General features: G+C 43.0%; 1 protein-coding gene across 1 annotated transcript; it reads left to right on the forward strand.

The window, feature by feature from the left end:
- Window positions 1-47: 47 nt before the first annotated feature.
- On the forward strand, window positions 48-21,660 carry DCUN1D3 (defective in cullin neddylation 1 domain containing 3). The gene is made up of 4 exons (XM_084216290.1): window positions 48-90; window positions 10,551-10,626; window positions 15,313-15,845; window positions 17,796-21,660. The coding sequence occupies exons 3-4, from the start codon at window positions 15,415-15,417 to the stop codon at window positions 18,277-18,279; spliced, it is 915 nt and encodes a 304-aa protein (XP_084072416.1). The 5' UTR covers window positions 48-90; window positions 10,551-10,626; window positions 15,313-15,414; the 3' UTR covers window positions 18,280-21,660.
- The last annotated feature ends 1,792 nt before the right edge of the window (window positions 21,661-23,452 follow it).

The raw sequence follows: 23,452 nt of genomic DNA on the forward strand, positions 1-23,452 counted from the left end.
GGTACGTCACGGTACGTCACGGCGCGTCCGCCAGCTGAGCGCTCGCCCGGAAGTGATGCGGTGGAGGCAGAGCCGCTCGGCGCCGCGGAGGTGAGTGAATTGGACCGAAGCTCTTCCCGTCCGCCCGGGCTGCGGGGGAGCGGCGGGGGCGGCGCGGGGCTCGGCTCGGCTCGGCTCGGCACGGCCCGGGAGACGGCGCGGGCGGCGGGGTTCGTCCGTGCCCGCCGCGCCGCTCTCAGCCCCGCCAGGGCCGGTTGTGCTCGGGGGGCCCCGCGCCGCCGCCCCCTCACGTCAGGGCCCCCCGAAGCGCAGCCCCGCGGCGCCGGGACAGCCCGCCGGGAGCGGCCGGACGGGCGCTGCCCCGGTGCCGCGGGCGGGGCGGTCCCGGCCGGGCGCTGCTCCGGGCGGTGCCGGTGGGGTCCGGTGCCGCCGGGCCGTGCCCACCCCGCACTCATCGCCGTGCCCTGAGCGGCGCTGCTGCCTCGCCCCGGGGCTGGGGTCTGCGGGCTTTCTCCGTTCCGGTGTGCGCCGTCTGCGGGCTCCCGACACGTCCCTTGGAGGGTCGGTGCGGGCGGCTCCGCAGCCCCCCAGGGCCGGGGAGAGCGGCTGCTTTGTTCGGGTGCGCTCCGTGCCCAGCCTTCTCACGTGTCACGCTAGAACGTGAATGTTCGACTTGTTTTCAGGAGAAAAACAGAGAAATAAACTGTAAAGCGATTTATTTCCTAGGTAGTTCTCGCCGTCTGAACATGCCCCCTTTGCACAGCCACTTCTTTTTCCTGCTTCAGCTCTCCCTCCCTCCCGTGAGCGTGTTTACCCTTCCTGTGCAAGCTGCAATCTGCATTAATCACTCTCTGGGGCTGTGGTGGTACTAATAAGCTACTCATAACAACTTAAATTATAATTTGCATAATCAGTGTTTTGAGCAAATATTGGTTGGAAGAATATGCCTATCCTATCAGTGCTGTGGTTGCTGGAAAGAATCATTGATTATCTTTTAAATAGTTAACACTGCTGATATGCTGCCCTTCAAAATGTTACATTGATAACTGAGCAGGCTGATGCCAAGTGTCAGAACACAGCATTGATCCACAGCTGGTTACTTTTTTTGAATGACAGTGTCTGTCACAGAATTTAAAGGGGTAATGAGTTAAGTGCTCTGAAAAGAAAGGGGGCATAGCTGTACAAACAGAAAGCACAGAACTGCCCTACCTTTTTGAAAATTACAGGCCTCATTGGCATGGTCTGTATGTTTTTGAGAGAACAGTTGACCAAAAGACGTTATCTAAACAAATTCTTACGTGTGTAAAAACCTCTTTGTTAAACAGTTTATGTGTAGCTACAGTATTCGTGCTTTATTTGGGCTACAGCAATAGGAGGAGAGAGTGTCTGAGTACTTGTGTCTCTTGCCTGCCTCTGAACACTGCTGCATGTTTCCCTGGTGAAAGATAATCCTCAGAAAAGGAAACACAGTCCCTTAGTTAAGATTGCATGTGAAAGGAAAGAGATCTCACCCCGTGTTCTTGTCAGTTCTGTAGTCTGTCCTCAAAGTCTCCCCCACGCAGGTGTGTCATGGTGGTCTGTGGAAAACATTCCCTTTTACATGACAGGCAGCTCACAGTGTAAAGCAAAGGTTTTCTGCACATCAGCAGAAAAAGGAGAGCTTGTGATCTGTGTTGAATTAGTTCAGATTAGCAAAGTGCAACTGGCTTTACAAACTTACTGCAAATACTGGCTCCTGTAATGATTTTTAAAACTCGGATTATTTCCTAATAGCAAGTTGTACGTAGGCATGAATACTGTAATTCTTTAAAAGAAAAAAGTAACACAACTAATAACAGGGGAACTCCAGCTTTGGTACTACTTGGGTGCTTTCTTTGTGAGACAGCCTGCAATATGAGCTGTAATCAGCTCGTGTAATCAGGCTCTTCAAGGTGCCTTTTCTGCCCAGATTCTTGTTTTATTTTGAGGTTGAATGTTGTGTTCATAGCAAATTCTCAGTGATTTGTGTCAGTAGTTCTTATAATTTGTTGATCTTGGAAGTTAATAATTACATCTTGCTTCCATTTAGCATGAATTGTGTTGAAAAATGACAATCAGATGAAGGAGTGGCTTTGACAGAAAACTAAGAACAGCTCTTTTGGAAGACCCTTGCTGAAATTAATTGAAGAAGTATATCTTGGGCAAGAAGGGCTGCCAGACAGTTTGACAGACTTCTGAAACGTGTTCTGAGAAATTTGTGTGGGGATAAGGAAGAGGCTTGGTTCTGCTGCTTGCTTTGGTTCAGCTTAAGGAACAGGAAGAAATCCTCTGTCTAGGGTGTGTGTGTGGGTGCAGTGGGGTACAAAGTGGATGGAAAGGGGATGGAAGAAGAGGGAACAGACATGGCTTCTACACTTGCATTTCCTCATGGCACAAAGGCATGCACAGAGTTTGGATACAGAGATGCATGGCTGCAGGTCGGGAGGAATGAGAGTGCCCCAGCGCTGCTCAGATCTGTCCCATGCTGAAGCACTCGATTTTCTTTACTGGTTCCAGGGAAATGTTGGTAAATTTAATTTAGAGCCTTGGAGCAGTATAAAATCCTTCATGATGGGATTTTGGCAGTTTGTAAGAACTTGCAAATTGCAGAAACAATGTTATTGTTCCATTAGGCACTTGGGTCTGTACGTGAATGTAACAGGAAAACTCTGCTCTGAGTATGAAGAGACTATAAAAATAGAAGCTTGTGATATTAGAGAAACAGTCCTTTATTTGATCCTCAAAACTGCAAAAGGAGCTGAATATTGGTAGCCAGAATTCTTGGAAGGCTGAGAGAACAATCTATAAACACTCGAGGGACTTGGTAGTCACAGGAAGATAAGGGGGAACCCCCTTAACAGTTTCATCAGAATTCCCTGGCTGGGCTCCTTCTCTTTGGCTGCTTCTCCCTAGGGGTCTGCATCTTATCTCGCTGGCTTCCTTTCCTCTATTTGCCTCTGACTAATGGGCTTTGTCTGCTGGTTACTGGAAGTCTAATAAGTTCTTTTGTCTCTTAACCCTTCCTCCTTTTTAAAAATACTAGATTAATGGCTGTAATGTTTTGCAGACTATCTGCATTGGTGACATGGATTAATTGTGTGCTTGACTCTTAAGTTACCCAGCTGTAATGACATAGTAACTTGACTTGAAACAATGGTAATTTCATGGCAAATGTTCAAGGCAAATGTTGCCTTCTGGTAAAGTGCCAACTGCAATTTACCCCCTGTAAACATGTGACACAAGTAAACTGGCTGTGCAGATTTTCTCAGTATCTTCTGTACAGTAAGCTGTCTTTTGAAACAGTCAGTGATCTCTCTTGTCTCCTCCCCCCATTTCTTTTGACTCTCGCTTGAGTCAGGTAATTACAGATCTGGGCTGAAACCTTCCCAGGGAGTGATCAGGAAAGCCAAGACTTGCAGACCTGCTCCCATTGCTCACTGGCACCTTTGCTTCCCCCTTCCCTGAGGAGGGTTTGTGGATCCACTGGGCTCTTGTCCATGGGCTGTGGGTGAGTGAACTGGAGAGCCCCAGGCAGGTGGGGGTTGACAAAGCCAAGGGGAGCTCTGATTTCCCCTGCACAAGTGCCAGTGTTCTTTGAGGTGACAGGAGGAGGTTCTCCTTGTCATGTATGGCTTTGGTGTGGTAGTGTGGTGATGTTTTTATATTCTGATTTCAGGTGCTGACCATAACAGAGCAAATAAGGAATCAAAGCCTCTTGCCTAAAAGATAATCTGAGAACTGACCCATTTAGGTCTCCATTTTATCCATGTGTCTTGGGGGGCAGCTCTCTGGTCCAATGATCTGCCTCTAAAGGAAGCAGAAAATCTGGATTTTAGTTAAAGGTTATTTAATTGCAATATTTTGCTGCTAGAAGAATGACAGTTAGGGGACTACTTAGATGTAAGTATTAAAGAACTCTTTCACAGAAGTAGGAATGCTGTAGAGAAACCAACAAAAGCATAGGTGGTGAGACAGGATTCCAGTAAAGAGAGTAAGCTAGTATAATCTTCTAGTGTCTCAGAAAGAATAGTTATAAATGCTGTTCTGTCTACAGCATCTGTTTTGTGAAAGACAAAACTTACTTTGCAAAATGTGAGAATGCTGTTCCTGACCTCCTGTCACAGTTTGTTATTCCCACAAAGTCAGACTGCCAGAGACAGTATGACAGTCATAGTTGTTTGTTGTCTCACTTTTCCTGTTTAGTGAACAGAAGTGGGGATTATGTGCTCCTGAAATACACCAGTCTTATTTTTGCATCCCTGTAGTAGCAGAAAGTGACAGGTTTTTTTTTTATTTTATTTTATTTTTGTGTGTGATGCTTTTTCTCCTGCAACTTTGGAACTTGAAATGCAGTCAGTCTTATCCTTTTGTTTTAAAATGAAAAGGGAGGGCGAAAATCATCTTAGCACCTATGATTATGGGAGGCACATGTAGCTTAGTAATAGACTCACAAACACAAATGTCCTAGCTCTTGGTTTTGGTCATATGCTGACTGTTCAATATTTTCATTGCACATGAATCTGTACAGAAAGCCTTGAGTATTCTGGGTCAGCATATAGATGGGTGGCTGGAGTGCCAAAGGTCTGATGTATTTATTCCAGCTTCCAGCAGTTGCCTGTGCTTGGAGTTAGTGATTATGTCTCATGAAACACAGGATAGACACCTACACACCTGATCTCTTGTGGGCACAGGATGTCAAGAGACATCAAGAATATGTGAAAACCTATGAAAAAAAGGTGTGTGTTGGTTGAAGCCGCCACCAGATTTCTCAAGGAGAGGTGAGAGTCTTTGTTACAACTGATGACCAAGTTTGAGTACTCAAAGGAGCTCCTTTGAAGCTACTGATACCGTTAGCATCAAAATACTGCAGCATCCTTGTACAGTGGGAAATGTTGGTGTTCACTGAAATAGGGAAGTTGCAAATCAAGTCAAGAGAGAGAATTAGGGCTTCTGCAGGTGGCTATGTGTATTTTCTGTTTTAGAAACTTCAGTCAGTTTAAAAATCCAAGCATATGCTCTTAAGGCACTTTCACATGTCAGTGCTTTCACTTAGAACAATTTGTTGTACATAACTTAGATATGATTCCAGTATTTATGTGGTCAGCTGGTACTGAAGTTCCTACACAACTGTGTGCAATGAGTGATTCTTTTGGCTGGCAGCCTGTAAACTGTGTTACACTCACTGAGACGCCAGTGGGCCTTCTGTAAATTCCTTATGAGCATCTGCTGCCAGCAGGGATCTTATGAGGTGGTCTGGCTCTTGTCTTTAGACTTGTCCCTTCAGTGTTAGGTGCTTTGTGGGTCACTGTTCTCACAGCTGCTTTCTGCTGGAGAAGGGAGACTGTTAGCCAGAGCTGCTGGAAGGGCTTCCTTTTTTTGTGTGACTGCTGTCTTTTCCTCATTGTTGAGAACAGCAAGAAATATGAAGTTATTCACTTACTACAATTAGTTTAAAGCATATCCTATTATTACAAGAGTCACTTGATATAGACCTGAATTATATTCAGCTGAATGTAATTGGTGAAGGCACCTCAGACACTTCAAGGTGAAATCTGATAGCTGAACTCAGTGTAGAAGAAAATCTGTGCACACTCAGCTCAGTTTAAAAGTAAATGTTTTTCTTTCCATAGCCAAGTAGATTGTAGACTGAGGTGGTTTTTCAAAGTTATTCTGGTTTGGCTGCAGAGAGTTGCAATTTTCTGTAGGTTAATGTGCAGAATGGATTGAGCCAGGGTAAGGTAAATATTTGTAGCACAACTACTTTCAGATTCTTTTAGTGGGATGCATCTCTGTCAAATACCCAGGGGCCGTGGTTTCTTTTGGTCCCATAATCTGCAGTTTTGCTGTGGAGATGTGAGCTGGTTGTGTCAGCACAGAGTAGCTCTTCCCCTGCCATGAGCTGCTTTAATTATTCATAATACCTACTGAGGTGTTAAAGGTCTGTCATGCTGTGCAAAAGTTACAGTGTACCCTGGAAAAATACTGAAGGATCATTCCTTTACAACCTTTGCACATGAAAAGGGAAGAAACACACAAACTCTCATTAGAAGATTATTTGCTTTTTTTGTACATGCTGGACCTTTTATGGCCTTTGACAAGGATCTTGAGGGAGAAGGGGAATATTGGTAGTTTTTAAATGGATGGAGATAAATTGCTCAGTGACTGAACCTTTGTTTTTTGAAGGTGGTTGAATTATGTGCAGTGAAATAAATGAGCTTGTTCATGTCTCAGTATGTACGAGGTAGGGAATTGGATGGAATCTGATTTGGATTCTGGTTTCAGCTTTACTTAAAACTGATGGCATGATCTTGAACAGCCCTGTTGTTTGGCTGTCTTGATTTCCCTCTGCCCATTGTCTTGCTCATAGCTTAAATAGACTTCTCAAAACAAGTACTGCTGCTGCTTGAATTAGTTCATTAATTTATTTACATTACAAAAGCACCTGAAGGCACCCTTCTAAAATTATATTCTGTTTAGCTAACCGGACTTGGGTTTGTTCTTTGAAAATACAATAATCTTAACAAATCATTCCACCCACCTAATAAAGAAAGATGAAGCACATAATAGGAAACAATTGAAAACTTTTTAATGGGGCCAAAAGGAAAAACAATGAGAAGTAATCAGTAAGTAAGGTATTGTGGGGTTAGAGAATGTAAAGGGAAGGGAGAGATTCAATGATGATGCAATTGTGTCTGCTGAAAAAGCTACTTAAAGAATGTATCTTCCATAAGAAAAAGTAGTAAGGTGCTTAAGTCTTTCTCTGCCTATCATTTTTTACATTATTATTTATTTTCCTTAAACTAGCCTTACACAATTAGCTGTACACAGTGAACTACAGATCTGAAACATCTGTTCCACTTTTTCTGAGACTCCTTGTTGAACTTTGAACATGAAATGTGGTGTCATGCTCCCTGAGTGCCTGCAAAGTCAGGTGCTCTTCAAGGGTGCAGAAAGTAGGTTTCTTCTGCCCACTCTTGAATGGAAAAATCTCCTTTGATCAGTAAGCTCTGGCCTTGGAGTGATAGCACACCAAGTAAAGGCTCAGGTGCTGTAAAGAGACTGAGACTTTTGCCTGCATCCTGGTGACTAGGGGGGGTTCCTCTAGGAGGAGATTTGGTGATAGCTCTGATTCTTGGCCCTGAGACCTGGCCCAGCATGATGGACTGTAAACTGGTGAAGTTGTTTCTGATTTTTTTTTTTTTTGTATTTTTGTACCTGGCCTTCTCTTCCAAGGTAGTTAAGCTTTTCAAGTATGACCTTTCTCAGAGAAGTCCAATTCTTATTTGAGAAAGTATTCAGGCCTCCAACATTGATGTTGCCTGGCTTGGTTTTCCCCTAGACTGCCATGCAGCCTTCTGCCAAGTGGCAGCCGGAGCTCTGTATGGTGCCTTTTCAGGTGTCTGTATAACTAGCTTCTACTCTTTGCAGGCATGTTCTGTAGAGACAAATTTTACCCAGTTTGATCACATTCCTAAAGCCGTTTTGTTTCCAAAGCTCAGACTGAGGTTAATCAGAAGTAGTTTTGTTATCTTGTTTTGGAACAGATTGCTGAAGTTCTCATGTATCTGCCCACAAAACCATTACTCTCTGCAATTTATTGAAAGGTTCTTCAACTGCAGGAAGCCTCACAAACTAATAATTCATTTTAACTAATTGCAGCAGGACTTTCCTGCTTTTAGACTTCCTCTTGAGTAACTTTGCATAAAAGTATTTGTGCAGCAGTGGTGTGGAGCAGATCAGCGTGACACAGGTGTTAGTGCAGTGCTTGGTTGGGGATGTGGTGAGGTGTGTTCTGGGCTCCTGAGAGCCCATAATGTGCCATTGTGCTGCACTCAGAGGACTTCTGCTGAGAAAGTGTCATTGCAGGTTCAGACTTGAAATAAGCAGTTTCTGTAACATGTTGGCTTTGACTGAAGTTTGGTTTATGCTGTAACACTTGTGCTCCGAGTGCTTGGTGCTGTGGTGTAGAGCTCTGAACTGCACAGTGAGAGCTTCCACATAGAGCTGATCCTTTCAATTTCTGCCTGCTGAAGACGGAAACAAAGCTTTTGGTCCTTCACTGATTCCCCACAGGTGAGCAGAGAAAGTTGCCTTTGGTGAGAAGGCTGCCTGCTCTTACCTCTGAGAAAGCTGCTGGGGGTGTGGAGGGCCTGCACTGATCCTCCTGCCCAGTGCTCAGGAGAGCCAAGTCCCAGGGGTTAGACACAGGTGTGAAAAGAGCCAGGTGAACAAAACAAAGGCCTCCATCACCCCAGGGGCCACTCTATTTACTTACTTACCTTCCCATAGGTTGCTGAGGGGATGCTAATGAGCGGTGCAGGCTGTTGGGAGTTACTGTGCTGTGATGCTGCTGCTCCACAGCAGCACAGGGAGAGGGGTGTTGGTGACCACAGCCTGCAGCTACACTTTGCAGCTCTGGCCCAGGGACTGAATCAAAACCTGTGCCACCAAAGTGCTGATGCTTCTCTCCCCACTGCACTCACTGTACACGATTTAGGATGAAGTCAGTGCATTGCTGTGCTATGACAGCCTTTAAATACAGCCTTGAAGAGCTTGATCTTTTAACTGCTCACTCATACTAACTTTTTGTTCCATAGCCCATGATTGTGTTGTCAAAGTTTACACATGCTACTACATTAAAAATTTTGAAAAGGTTAAATGGACAACTCTGAAGAACAGAAATATAAAGAAAGGGGAAGAATTTTAGCTGGAGGTTCTAACCTATTAAAATTTCTGGCTCCAGTCAGTGTGCATGTGTGTATAGGTCAGCCAACATGGAAATGACTTCAGACAACCTGAAAAAGTTTGGCTTTTGCTGGGTAAGGCTGATCTCCATCAGATTCAGCTTCTTTTGAACTTGAAATAAGTGTTTGCTTCCAGTATGTGCAGTAAGTCAACTGGAAATGTCGATTTGGTGGATCATGGGATCATAGATCTCTTCCAAAGAAATACAGATATGTTTGAAAAGTAGCTCATAGCAAAAAGTTGCCATGACAATGATTTTTCAAAATGTGAACTGTAAGATGTTTAAACAGGTTCCTGGGGAATGAGGTTGCACAGCACCCTGTGTTCCTCCCTGTTGATTTATAAAAGGAATTATTTAGATGCAGGAGGCCAAAAGAAATTGACATAGATGTGCCAGATGCTACATTTTCTTAAATTCTTGAAATTCATGGGATGCTGTGGTCAAATAGGAAGAAATTCAAGCTAGTACTTCCACTGTGAGAGAGGCAGACACTCCTCTGCTCCCCTGCATGTTAAGATGCCTGGTGGCTGTGCACCCACTGGAGTGTCTGCTAAAAGAGCTGTGAAGCCATGGAGGAGGGAAAAAGGGTGGTTGCTTGTGTGGAAGATGAGGTTTGGGAGCAGAGTATATAAACCCAGTGTGAAGTAGACTTTTTGGTCTCCATCTCAACAGTAAATGCCTAAAAATAATTCGTTGGAGATATGTTTTTGCTCTGTGTGTGTATATGAGTGAAAGAACCACTCCAGAGTTTCCAGGCATTTTGAAATGTTTGAGGCTTTTAAGCTCTATCAACAGCTTTGGTCTGAACTAGGTTTTATGTGTCAGTCAAATTTTCCTAATCCACATACAGGATTCAGGTTTGGGGAAAGATCACATGGAGATTGGCATGTGTGACAAGATGTTGTTTCATGGTTGTCCTTCTATATTCACCCCCCTCTTTCTGCTGAAGGAAGCTCTGAACAAGCTAATGTTTCTACTTGTTTCTTAAGAAGTAAATCTCCTGTAAAAGGTAAGTATGCAGCAAGGCAGCTTTTGATCACCTGTCTGCTCCCTAGATGTACTAAGAGCTGTAAAAACGAGATGTTTTAGTGTTTATGTTAGTATGGTACAGCAGGGGAGCTTTGCCAGAGATTTCTTGTTTGTTGTGTTTTTCTACTAGATCAGATAGAGGTGTTGACTAGGGGCTGCAGTTGCAGCTCTTGCTGCACAAACCAGACATACCTTTGTCTGTCCTCTCAGAGGTTCCTAGTTATACAGCAGAGCTGTGAATTTAACAGAAGTGAAGTGGAGCCAGCTCGACTGAACATGGGAAAACAAACATGGAAAAGAATGTGCTAGAGAATGAAAAAAGAGAATTACTCTCCAGATCCAAATTATGCTTTGCTAGGTAGCAGCTGTCTGGCATTCACAGATTAAACAGTGCTCAGCTAACATGCAGTGACAGTGATAGCATGTCCTCTGCTTTGCTTTGAGTGCATGAAATGAGGAATTAACTCTCCCATGATGAAAGCCATGAAAGTATCCGGAAGTGTGTACTTACTGCAAACAAACATTTGAATTTGTCTGTTTTTTTCAGTACCTGTTCTATGGTTTATATGACAATGCAGAGTTAATGGTGTTAATGCTACTTTTAAGTAGTTTTTCATAAAATGATTCTTTGAACAAATGGAGTTTGGCTCTGAAGGGTTTTATTGCATACACAGTTGGTTCTCGGTGATTTGGTGCATTTCATGGTTTTCACAGCCTCTTCTAAAGGTAAAGATTTGTGTGGTCTTTTGTTTTCCAGCATTCTATGTGGAACCTAGGGAGCCTGAAGGAAGCTGTGAAGCTAGTGGAATGATTCCTTGTGTAGCTGAAACTATGTAAGTATTAGATGTTTGCTTACAAGATCACTTGTCCAGCACAATTGTTAGAGCAGCGAGTGCTTCTGCTTCAGCAGTGGCAGTGATCCTCTCCTGCCTCCCCAGTGGGAAGCTCTGTGTATCTGTTCAGGGCTGGAAACAGACAGGGCATCCACGATACTGTTCCCTACTCTCAGCCGTTTTTAAAGTCATGTGTCCCTATCCATTAAAAGGTAGATAATGCATAGTGGAATTCTGTAAAATTCTTAGACTATGCTCAAGTGTTTGTGAAAAGCTGAGGCTGGATTGAGGCTTAGCTAAGCTCTAGTTATGTTGTCTTTGCCTTACCTGGTGCAGTGCTACTTGGAAAGGGATTTAATGGTTGGGTGAGCTGTTTCCCTTTTTGTTATGAGATTTCCTAAATTTGTCTTTGAGGTTTTCTTAAACGTATGGAAAGCTTTTTCCTCTACTCTCTTGATACTTTCTGTGTTTTGAAGCTCATTATAAATACCTTCTGATGCAACACTTTATTAAACAGCATAATGCTTGTTTTGCTTGTTATTCTCTGGACATACGCAATAATTTCTATTACTACAATAACATCAGTCATTATAGAAAAATACTGGGTTACTTAAATATCTCCTTTGCATCTTCTCTCCTCCTGCCAGCTCCCCCCCCCACACTTCATTAGTGCTGTTTTCAATTGTGCCACGGTGTGCTTGTATGATTGAGAGTTATTACTGAGTCACTTTGTTTTGCTCCCTTCAAATTTTAGGTTATGTGTGATCTGGTCACTTGAAAATGGAGGAAAAATGCTGCAAATTCCCTACAGGACTTAGAAAAAAGTTCCACTCAAAACCCCCACCAATCAAAAAGCCCCCCAAGCATTAGCCAAGGCCTTTGTAATCTTCTCTAGGTTTTCATTTAATGTGTGGGGCCATATGGCTCTGCACATCCTTTGTTCTTAGAGGGTGACTTGGTTTTAGCTGGCTGTATTCACCAGCACTCATCTTCCTGTGTTCCCAGCTGCTGACTCCTTTCTGGAAAGGTGCAGAGAAGGTCATTGTGGATCTCTGCTTTGAAAGAGGAAGATGGCCTCATGGGCATCTTGGTGATTCATATGTACTGGAGATTATTGCTCAATACTTTTCTGAGTAATAGACTTCTTTGGGAGCACTGCATCCTGTAGCACTGAGCACATTCCAACCTTAGCCCTGAATCTTGATCCTTTTTAGTAGAATAGCAAAAGCAGTGGTCACTGCTGCCTTTTATGTCTTGCTTTTATGCTGTACAAGCCTCTTAGTAATTTTGCTCTTGGGAACTGATCCTTTTGGGAATTGATGCTTTGCCACCAATCCAGTCTAACCTCTGGGTACACAATAACTTTGTACTCATAGTTCCTGATCCAGCTGGGAAATCTCTCTGCAGGTCCTTGTGCTGTGTGACAGTCACTTTGCAGCTGAACACACGGCTCTGTTCACCTTCCTGAGGGTGCTCTCTCCCACTCCTTGAGCTCTGGCTTCACTGCAGCTCCTGATGCTGCAATTAGATCCTCTCTCCAGCCTTCCACAACAAAAGGCCCGGCCTCTCCCACTTGTTTCTGTCTCCTTCCAAGGCTCTTGTTCCTTTCATGCCTTGAAACCTGAGTCACGTAGGAAGCGGAGGTGACTAGTTAGTGAAGTGGATCCAGCTCACGAAGGCAATTTACAAAAGGGTAACTGATGGAGTGCCAAAAGACTTTTCTCTTACAAAACCAGATACATGCACAAGCTGCCAGCGGATGCAGTCTGGATTTTTTTTTTCCAAGCTGGTTTTGCTATTTTTGGGGTAGAATGCTTCTAAGTATCTGGCACATGGCATCAAGTTTCTTGTAGAAGAAAAGTGAGGAATTGCAGCAACTGTACATCAGCATCTTCTAGTTTTTGTTCATAAGGAGTAGGACTGTGCTCTGAAAACTTCCTTGCTGGGGAGGAGGAAGGAAAAACTCTGTTACTGCAGAGAAGAGCAGTGCTAGCAGTGCCCATGCAGTGGCTGTTCAGGAGCAGCATTCAGCTCTTTGTAAGGCAAGTGGGAGTATAGAAAATGTGTTTGTTAAAGGGGTATAATGTGAGGGAGGTGGATAACTTGCCCTCTAGGGGTTAATGCTACTGGCATTGCTTGATTTTGGAAATTGCCAGTGGGACACCTCCTTACATACAGGTGTCTAATAATGCTGGCAGATCTTCCCTCTGTGAATTGTAGTGCTCTTTTTGTGACAGCAAAGGACTTTAAAACCCATCAGTTTCATCACATTGGTGATGTCACTTTGGAAACCTGAACATTAGATTGTTATCATCAATAATACAAGCTGTTGCTTAGGAAGTGTGACAGCATGAGTCACTTTTATTAGGAAAATTATGGACACAGTATGTCAGTCTTGCAAACTGCTTTAAAAAAAATTCAAATTGGGATTCCTCAAGTGAATTTGATTAATCTGCCAATTACAATGTGTGTGATTTGACTACTTTAGAGGAAAGTACTGTTCACTAATAGGCAGCTGTTCCTTAGCCTCCCCCCATAGGGAAAAGGTGTTCCAAATCACCAATAGCTAATAACTGCTGTTACATCTTTAAGCAGAAAGTTTTCTATACTACCTAAACTCTGCTTTGAACTCAATGCTAGTCTGTACTCAGGATTTTTTATTCTGTTCTTTTAGCTGCATACTTCTCTCCAAAGAAAAATTTGTCCAGTGTGGTGCTAGCTGCCTCTGAGAAACTGATGGAAGAACAAGAATTAGTGTAGATTGAGCATTTGAATTTGGATGAATTTAAAGATTTGGGGGGGAAAGCTGGTATGTGGGAGTTAATCACTAAGCAGTTTTTGCACTGCCTACTAATATCCTGTTTGTTTTGGTGTAATGAAATAATGACTGGTGTAGACTGGAGAGGATGATGTTGCTCAGGCACCTGGCAGCACAGAAATCAGTGCCAGGCTGTGCTTCACAACTCAGAGAGCTGTGAAGTACTAAGGACCAGTGAAATTGTCTTATGGATTATTTATATTGACATGCATATTTTTATATATCCTTTCAAATACAAGTTATTGCAAATTTCTTGAATACATTAAATCAAACTTTGCTTGCGTATAAAAATGATGCTGCAAAGTTAATCTTTAAAGCATAGTGATGAAAGAATATATAATACCTTTGTTCCTTTGGCTGCTTAAAAAATAGGTATTTGCTAGTTTTGTGTGTGAGTTAAGAAAAGGGACTGGGGAGGAAAAAGGAAGCCAGGGTAGTCAAAACCAGCATCTTGCCTGTTGTAGTTCCACTGGCAAAATTTTTTGCTCATGAAGCTGCACACGTGCTGTTTTGTCAAAACAGACATAATGGCTGAGAGATTTATTTTTGTAATCCTAATATCTGAGAATTCATCTATACTTTTTGCTGCTGTTGGTTTACAGCTTTAAAGAGGACTTCAGTCTCAGTAAAGCTTTGCCCAAAAAAGAATACAGTAAAACTGACATGACAGCTATTGTATTTCTTAATTTTTAAATTTTTATCTCTCTTCCTTCTTGTTCTAATTCTAAACTGGAAGCTGTACACGAAGTCAAAGCAAACCAAATTTTTATGTTTGAAGCTTTTGCCTAACTGACAGCAGAGGTGAAATGCAAATTAGTGGGTAAAGGAGGACTATGATAAGCAATTGCTTTCTTGGAGCTGACATTTCTGAGAAACAGACTGTCCTTGGTGTGGCTGCTCACTGATAGGGCAGTGTCAGAGTGTTAGTTTGGTTTTAACAGGGAAAATTGGAGAACCCTTTTCTCTAGGCAAAATATCTTTTCCAAATACGCAGGGCTTTGTGATTTATAAAAAGAGAGTATGATGAAATCATTTTGGCACTTTAATTTTTGTTTTAAAAAAACCCCTCTGAACTGGAATTACTACTTCTTATCTGCATGTGTGTCTGTCTGAAGAAGTTTCATTAAGAAGGCCCCCTCCCCTGTCTGTCTCCTTACCTGAAGGGAGGAGCCCACTTGAAACAATGAACAATTTCTGAATACCCTCTTGCATAAGAAGCGTTGCCTCCTTTCTGCAGGCACACTCTGTGTATGTTTTAAGTACAAAACCTAGATTCCAAACTCTGTTTAAAAACAAACACACAACTTTCACTCTCTCTCCTCCTTCCCAAAGCCAGCCAACAGCCAGCCCCCTCTTCCCCCCTCCCTGAGAAGTCCCTTTTGCTGATTTGCTGGAGGTACAGTCTAGATCCAATGCTTAGGTCTCTGCCAAGTTGTCCCATCAGTGTCCCTGTCTTGCTTTCCCTGCTTTGTTTCAGTGTTTTATATTGTATATATGAAATGTGGGTATACTTTTAAAAAACATTTCCTTTAAAGTATTTCTGGGTTAGAGTAGTCTGTTGTGATGAAGCCTGTACATGAATCAACCTCTTTGTAACCTATGCTGCAGTAAGAATTTTAGGAATTTCCTTTATTAGGACCCGTTAGTATAGTGTAGCCACTGAGTGAGCTGCATTGATTTCTAGGTAAAACAGCCTGAAATTGCCTGAAATTTATGGCATATTCCAGCCTTGTGTACACTGCTCCTTTTCAGTATGCAAGCTTAAATATCCTGAAGTTGGTTGCTTAATGGCAAGTGTTATCCCACATTTAATACTTCAGCTGTTCTTTATAGAGAGACAGCAGTTTGACTGTGAAACTGTTTTTCAGGTTAGCTGAGTGCTGCTAATGGCATGGTGAGATGTGTTGAAGAGCAGCTGCGAGGGTGTCCAAGGGCAGGGGGACCGTGCTAGGAGCTGGGCTTGCAACATCATGGGCCAGTGTGTCACCAAGTGCAAGAACCCTTCTTCTACCCTTGGCAGCAAAAATGGGGAGAGAGAATCTGGCAGCAAGTCCCACAGCAAGAGAAGTGCAGTCCACAAAGACGACCACGGCTCAGCTTGCGGGAAGGCTTCGGGAGACATTCTTGTGAATGGGACAAAGAAAACAGATGCTGCTGTAGAGTCCAGTCAGCCTCCAACGTTTTCTGGAGATACAAAGAAAGACTCTGTTTGCAGTGCAGAGGAATCTTCTCTTCAGAGGATTGGGGAGTTATTCAGGAGGTATAAGGACGAGCGGGAAGATGCCATACTGGAAGAAGGAATGGAACGATTTTGCAATGACCTCTGTGTTGATCCCACTGAATTTAAAGTACTAGTTTTGGCTTGGAAATTCCAGGCTGCTACCATGTGCAAATTTACAAGGTTAGTTCTTGTAGAACTTGTAATTATTTTCATATGTTAAAGTATATCCTGTCAGCAGAATGTTGGAGAGACAGCCTCATTAGCTTCACTTACTTATTTCTTCTAACACTTGCATTTTGATCAAATTAATTCCTACCACTGCAGAAGGTAAGCTTTGTATTGTCTTCTTTTCCCCTTCCCCTCACACTGGATTTTAGAAAATGTGGTTTTGGCCATTATGCTGCTAGTGAAGAACAGTGTAGTGAGATTCTGTAGACATTAATTTATTCTTGATTTACCAGAAGCAATTTACTGTATCCAGCATTATCTTGGTGATGAGATTGGACACTGAAATGAATTTTTCCTGTAAAGTAATGTGAGATTCTTTAGTAATTGCTACTAACTCTGTTAACAGTCTGTGAAAGAATGACAGAATTGTTCCTGTCCAACCAGTGTAACACTTAATGTCTTTTTCCAAAAGTAATCTTGTTAAAGCATAGAGAGGGAAGGAAATGTGGGGGTTTTGACACTTGTAGCTGTTTCATACTAGCTGACAAATGATTGCTGTTCAAAGTGCTGTGTGCCCTTCTGGACAAGGGGCTCAGTCAGCAGGCTGACAGCATATGTGATGCTACAGGAAACAATGGAATGGCTAAAACTCCCCCCACTAAGCAATAGGCAAAATCAAACTGCAGCAGAGTCCCCCAGCTCATTTAGCAATGTCCAGGTAAGAGCAAGGGAGGAGTGCCTACAAGGACTGGCAGGGAGAGAAGGAATTTTTTTTTTGCCCTATGTAGATTGGTTTGAGTAATGCTGCTTATTTTTACTGAGCTTATTACTTTGGTGTTCAGAGCCTTGACCCAAGCCTCTGCTGTGCACTGGACAGCATCTTCAGAGTCTTTGTGGCTGAGGGTGTGTGTCAAAGGGATGAGTTACTCTGGAATGCAAATGTGGATTTACTGGAGGCTGATGGCACAGGTATTTGCTAAGATGGTAAAGGAATTGTAAGTTGTGTCTGTGACTCTGCACAGCTACCATGAGTATTATTAACATGGTTTTAATTTCCTTGGAGAGGACAAATCCAGTTGTGAGAGGTTATATTTGTGGAAGGGCACCCTCCATGGTACAGGTGCTGATGGATTCTTGCATCAAGGAAAGCGTCATGGTCTGTTCTCCTGAGTGCTGCTCCATCTCTTGTCTTCCCTCCAGCCCATCCTGTGCCAGCCTGCTGGCTCTCCTGGCTGGTTGGTACACCTGATTGTTACACCTGGTTGTTATACCTGCTCACAAGCATCAGAGAAACTGGAGCTAAACGTGTCCCACTTGGTACAGGACTGGTGGTTTGAGCAGTGTCCATGCATTGTGCTGTAGCCCCTGTGATGCTGTGCTCCCTTCCATGCTCCCAGCAGATGCCTTGCTGACTGACACCAGTGGCTCCCCTTTGGTTTTGCAGGCTGAAAGAACAACCACAAACCACAGCAATAGTTGAAGTCAACTGCTCTGTCTCTTGCAAATAGCTCGCCCAGAGCATGGCCATTCAGACATCAGCAATATTGAATCAAGTTGGGGTAAATCTGTTAGTTTCAAACATTTGGAATTTCTTCTGTGGCAAATTAGATTCACCTTTTAATGTGAAAGGCATTCCAGGATGTGGAAGTGTCCAGAAAAGCCAGAGAGCAGAATCTTTCAAATGTTAACAGTGCCCCAGCAGACCTGAGGGCTGTGTGTTCCCCAGGTCTTAAGGAATGCCTTGGAACTGTCTGTCTTTCAGTGGCTCCCAGTTGCCAAATGGCTCCACACAGTTGCAGTGGCTCCACACAGTTGCCAAAATCTGTGTGCCACTGGGGCTGAGGGTACACCTTGTCCTGTCCAGATGATCCCCTTAGATTTGGTGTAGCTGAACGGAGACGGGACGCGTTCATGAGGTCAGTGGGAAGGGCTCACTCTAATTTCTCTTCTCTTGCTTAACAGGAAGGAGTTTTTTGAAGGCTGCAAAGCAATAAATGCAGACAGCATTGATGGCATTTGTGCAAGGTTCCCCAGCCTCCTAAACGAAGCCAAGCAGGAGGATAAATTCAAGGATCTCTATCGTTTCACCTTCCAGTTTGGCCTGGACTCTGAAGAGGGACAGAGGTCGCTACATCGGGAAATAGCCATTGCCCTTTGGAAATTAGTCTTCACCCAAAACAAGCCCCCTATTTTGGACCAGTGGTTACACTTCCTAATCAAGAACCCCTCAGGAATCAAGGGAATCTCCCGGGACACGTGGAACATGTTTCTAAATTTTACTCAGGTGATTGGACCGGACCTTAGCAACTACAGCGAGGACGAGGCCTGGCCGAGTCTCTTCGATACCTTTGTGGAGTGGGAAATGGAGCGGAGGAAAAAGGAGGAGGAAACCAAATGCATTCTGTCCTCGGACACAGAGGGGCCGTGTGCGGACGGACAGACCTAGCGGCGGCCAAGCAGCAGTGACAAAAGCAACTCGTTGCCCTTGACGAAATGTAAACTCTGGATGTTTCTGGAAATTACCGAGGCTCCAGATTTTTCTACTTTACACCTTTTTCTGCCTTGTCTTTGAAAGGGCTCTAAAATGCTGTATCATGTTTTAGGCACTTTCTTAATTTTGGTTATTCCTTTTACTCTTGCCCTGAAATATTTGACCCTGGCTACAAGTTAAGCAATTTTTTTTAATTTTATTTTATTTTTAAGACTTCAGATTAGTATAAGTAAGTCTGATACTTCTTGCACAATGTAGATCTTTTTAGTTAGGTTAAATTAACATTGCTAAATTATACAGTGCCAGATTAAGTTTTTTCATACTACATCTGTCAGGGCAGGTCTGTACTGTGTGTAGTGCTGTTTACATTGTTGAAATTTTAGGCTGTAATAATTTTAAGGTTTTATACCGAGATGAACAGCAGTGTTAACTATAAATGCATTAATCCTGGGTAATAAGGCTCTAAAAACCAACATAAGCAACAGCTTTTTGTAATATGGCTAATTCCCATTTTGAGCTAACTCCTAGTGAATGAGTCCAGATCATTCCTCTTCTGGACTTTCAAACTAAATGTTGGGATTGTTTTATAAAATTACTGTACCTGTCAGTCAACTGAGTGGTAGATGACGATTTGTATCTAAATCTCTTTACACATTCACATAATAAAAGAGCAGTACTACCTCAGTTTTATTGAAAGTGGACTTGTTGATGGACTTCCATTTTCTCTGGAAGTTGTATTTTTGTGGTTACATGAGAATATTTTTACTTGACTAAAAGAACCAAAGGTTCTGCTTCTTAAGTTTGCTAAACATTGAGAGAAGCAACACACAAATCCTAAGTCTTCAAGGAAAACTGTGGTATAATTCTGCTTTAATTTGTTTGATTTATACCTAAAGTATTACCTTACTTGTCTGGCAAGCACAGTACTTCTATGTAAGGAACTATCTTTTGCATTAATATTGACAAACCAATTTTTTAAAGCATATGTTTAATTGCTAAATTGCAGTTAATACTCCACACTTTCTGGAGCAACAATATCGGCATCTGATGACAAAGTGAATTCTTAATGTGTTCTTAATGACAGCAGTGTAGATGAGTCATTTTTAGACTGATTTGATAATATTTGGATAGGAGTCAATTTATTATTTTACAATGCCTGTATTGGGACTATTTGCCTGTTGAAATTGTTGTGACTTAAAGGGAGTTTTATTAACACTGGTTGAAACTTTTTTGGTTATTGATGCTACCTTTTTTAATTTTAGTATGTCAACTTTTTTACACCTTTTGGTAAAAGGATTGATTGCCAAGGCTTTCTGTATAGCCAAGTGCTGGCTTAATGAATTTGATACACTTCTGTTACACACCTTTTATTTTCAGAGCTGCATTTCAGGATCATAAACCAACTTCAGCTGAAAAAAACAAAACAAAACAAAAGCCTAGACAGTCATCCCTAGCATCTAATGGCTTTTGTGATATAAGGGTTTTAAAACTAAAGGGAAACAGGTTTTAAGTGGTGAGCTTGTCACCAGGTCCAGGGTGTCGTGCTTTGCACATCTGTTGTGCCCCACAGGGGTTAGCAGAGAGAGGAGTAGGATCTACCCAGATTCTGGGGCTGGCTTTGCTGGTATGCAGCCCTGCAATGGCTTGGAGGTCATAAATCACTAACAAGATGTGGGTAATGCAAACTGTTTAAAAACAAACCCACAGGCCACAGATAGCATCTCTTTCATCTAATAAAAGGAGAGCTTGGTCCATGCTGCTCTTGCTGGGAGACAAACTGTGGTAAACAAATGTTGTTTTAGATACAGCTGAATCTGTCCCTTTGCAGGAGAGCCCTGAAGTTGCTGTTTTACGGGTAAATACACCCAAAGCTTTGTCCTTGCTTCTCTAACTTTCTGTGGCACAAAAGTGTTGGGCAGCAAAACCTTATTCTGATTTGGTGAGCAAAGCAGGCCAAAGCACTCGTGCTGGAATAGTTGAATTTATGGTGAGATTTTTGCTGGTGCTGTTATTTTTAAAAGACTAAAATAAATTCCCCAACAGAGGCTGCTTTGTTAGGAAAAGTTCCAAATGGAGACTGATTTGATAGTAAATGAAGACTGTATTTGTAAGTTTGAGACTCTTCATTCATTCAGCTATTAAATGCTTTGTTCGTCACTTATATTTTTTTTTTCCCTAAAGGAAATTTAAAATGTCCAGAGTGTGAAGAGTAACTGTTCAAATGGGCAGCTCACCAGATGGCAGCTTCTGATTTACACCCTAGCATGCAGCAGCCTCAAAGGATGAGGGATAGAGCTCTTTAAGGAAGGTGTTTATCTTGTGGTTGGAATGTGGACAGCAGTGAGGAAATCAATCTGTAGTGCATCAGGCTCAGCCATTTTAAGGTATCAGAGGTAATACAGCTGCTTTTTAAAGGCAGAGGTGAACACACAGGAAGGGAAAGTCTGGTTTCCTGTTGGGGAAAGGACATACCATTACCCACATGTTCAGTGTGGGGGACAGCCCTGCTCCTGTTCTGCTGCTTCCAGCCAGGCAGGAGCAGCTCCACCCACTGGGCAGGGTACGTGCAGAAATAGCCAAATGATCTATCTAGTGAAGTATCACTTATCTTTAGCCTAATTTTAGTCCTTTAATTACCATTTACAGAATGCAAACCAGATCTGTGTCAGTTTTAAACTCCTGAAGGTGCAGCTCTTTGGCAGTGCTGGCAGTGAGCAGGGCTGTCAGACCTTCTCTTGGATTGCCTGGTGATTTTGTGATCCCTGACAAGACTGCCTGGACTCTGTAATGTTGGGGTGAGGGAGTGGGGTTTGTGTGTGTCTCTGAGAAATCTTTAATAATATTGGAGCCTCTGAAAATACGTTTGTTTAATGGTTAAACTGTGAATATCTGTGGAACAGGCCAAATACATTCTCTCTTCATTTTTATATAATTTAATTCTTCATTGTGTAGGGCACAGGACTGTAAGTGAGCAGTGATGCTGATGAAATCCTTGAATCCATTGCAACTGTTTAATTTTTTAAAAAATTAGATTATGCATTAGGAAACTTTATGCATGTAGTGAATCTGCTGCAACTTGGGATAAATAACTATAGATAACTATATAGATAGTTGGAGTAATATACTGGAAAACTGGTTTGATATCCACAATCTGTGGCATTTTACTGCCTTCTCTTATATGCAAAGAAATACAACTCCTGTAAACTTTAGCCCCTAGTAATAAAACACTGACCACCTACATCATATTATAGCTTGCAACACCTTTAAAATTTGGCTTCCAGATCAACTGGAGGCTTAATTGTGCTAATTGTCACTTGTGTGGGTGCATTTCTGAGGTCAAAGACTGTCTATTGATTTAAGTAAGGATTTGAAAGATCCTGCCCATAGCTGGCCATAAAACATGACTGAGGCAGTGAGTTGGAATTGAACACCAAATTGTGAGTTTATTTGCTGCTGGTGCTATTCTACATGGTGGATTACAGCTCTTTAGTACTGTGCAATCCTAGTGAAAGGACCACAGGAGAATGACCACAGGTCTGGCACTGTGAGAGCTGCTCCCCCAGGCTGGCCCAGCAGATCTCCTGGGTCAGCTCTGAACCAGGACAGTTCTCAGCCAGGCACAGTTCAGAGCATGGAATGAGCTCAGGCTGCTCTGCTGAGGGCTGGGTGGCTCGGGCTGGGGGCAGAGGGTGCAGCCCCTCCTGCTGTGGGCAGTGCTGGGGGCAGCAGCAGCTCTGCTGGCTTATTTCCCTCTGTGTGTCTGTCAGAGCCTGAAGAACCCAGGGATCCAGGACTAGCCTGTCACCCCTGGTTCCCAGGCCTGTGCACTGACCAGTGACCTTAGACTTTTTGTGACACTGTCAACATGAGCCTTGTTTCCAAAAAAAGCCCAATATAGTTAAAGAAACACCATGTAGTTAATAGCCACCTCAGCTGTGGTACAGTTTGTTGGCTGAGGTTGCATCATTCCCATTCTTTGGTAAATAATAGTCATTGTGAGTTTCTGGGCCTTGCAGCCTTGCATTTTGCAGTGTGATGCTTTTTTAGCAGGTCCTCAGTAAATTGGGCACCCAGTTCTTCCCTTGAGCCCACTCTGCTCAAAGTATGTGCATGTGAGTTTAGCCTTTCATATTAAAAAGGAAGATGCTTAACCTGATACTCAAAATTCTTCAGGGTAGTGCTTCAATATGGAGAAAAACATATTTTTTCAAATAAGTATTAAAGCAAAGTGTCTGCTTAAATTTTGTTGTGTGCAAACAAACCCACCAGTGTTAACATTTTCTCTCTGGTCTATTGAAGATTGAACCTTTGGTTTTATAGTGTGAACTGAAGTGAAATTCATGAGATTGTAAGACAGGAAGAAGGCTGTAACTCCTTCACCATGAAGTACGTAGGTATCTCTACCTCTTGTTCTTAGACTTGAATAGTTTAAGGCTACCATCCTTTCGTCCCGGGATTTTATGCCTGGATGAGTAATCTATTTTTTTTAATTGACCCAAGTTAAGTATTATCTATTTGCCATAGTTTTTGGTATCCTGTGTTTAACCTGTATGCAAAGGACCCTTTGGAAGGGGGCCGGGTCAAGCTGCAAACCAGAGTTGGTCCTCCTGGGTGCTACTTTTGGAGTGCAATAGAGCGACTGAGCAGAGCTACAGGGCCTGTGGCTCAGGGCTTCTGTCACCACACGTCCTCTTCCCTGGTCAGGCTGCCTGTACTGACAGTGAATTGAAGATGGAGCAGCTGCTCCCCAAGAGGGAGCCATCAGCCTTTTAGTTTGCCCTTGAAAAGCTTTAGGAACCCACCTGATGCAGTGCCATGAGTGTATTTTTCTTTTAATCAGAAATACTGTGTTTTGTTCCATGTTGGACTGGACTGGTAACCACCCAGCAAAGATGGGAGCTGCAAAAGTGCAAAGGCTACACGCATCCTTTTTCTCCCTGAGGTCAGAATCCTGCTCAGGATAAAACCCTTGTGCTTGAGTAAAGCTGGAGTGTTCTTAAGAGAGCTGGAGATGCCAGAGTGGCTTTGGTGCTCAGCTGTGTTCATTAATGCGTCGGGGGGGATCTGTGCCCTTCCTTTCCTCCCCCAAAGCAAGCTGCAACACAGTTGCTGTCGCAGCAAATCCCCC

Source organism: Fringilla coelebs, assembly GCF_963513975.1.
Source record: "Fringilla coelebs genome assembly, chromosome: 16".
Lineage (NCBI taxonomy): Eukaryota > Metazoa > Chordata > Aves > Passeriformes > Fringillidae > Fringilla > Fringilla coelebs.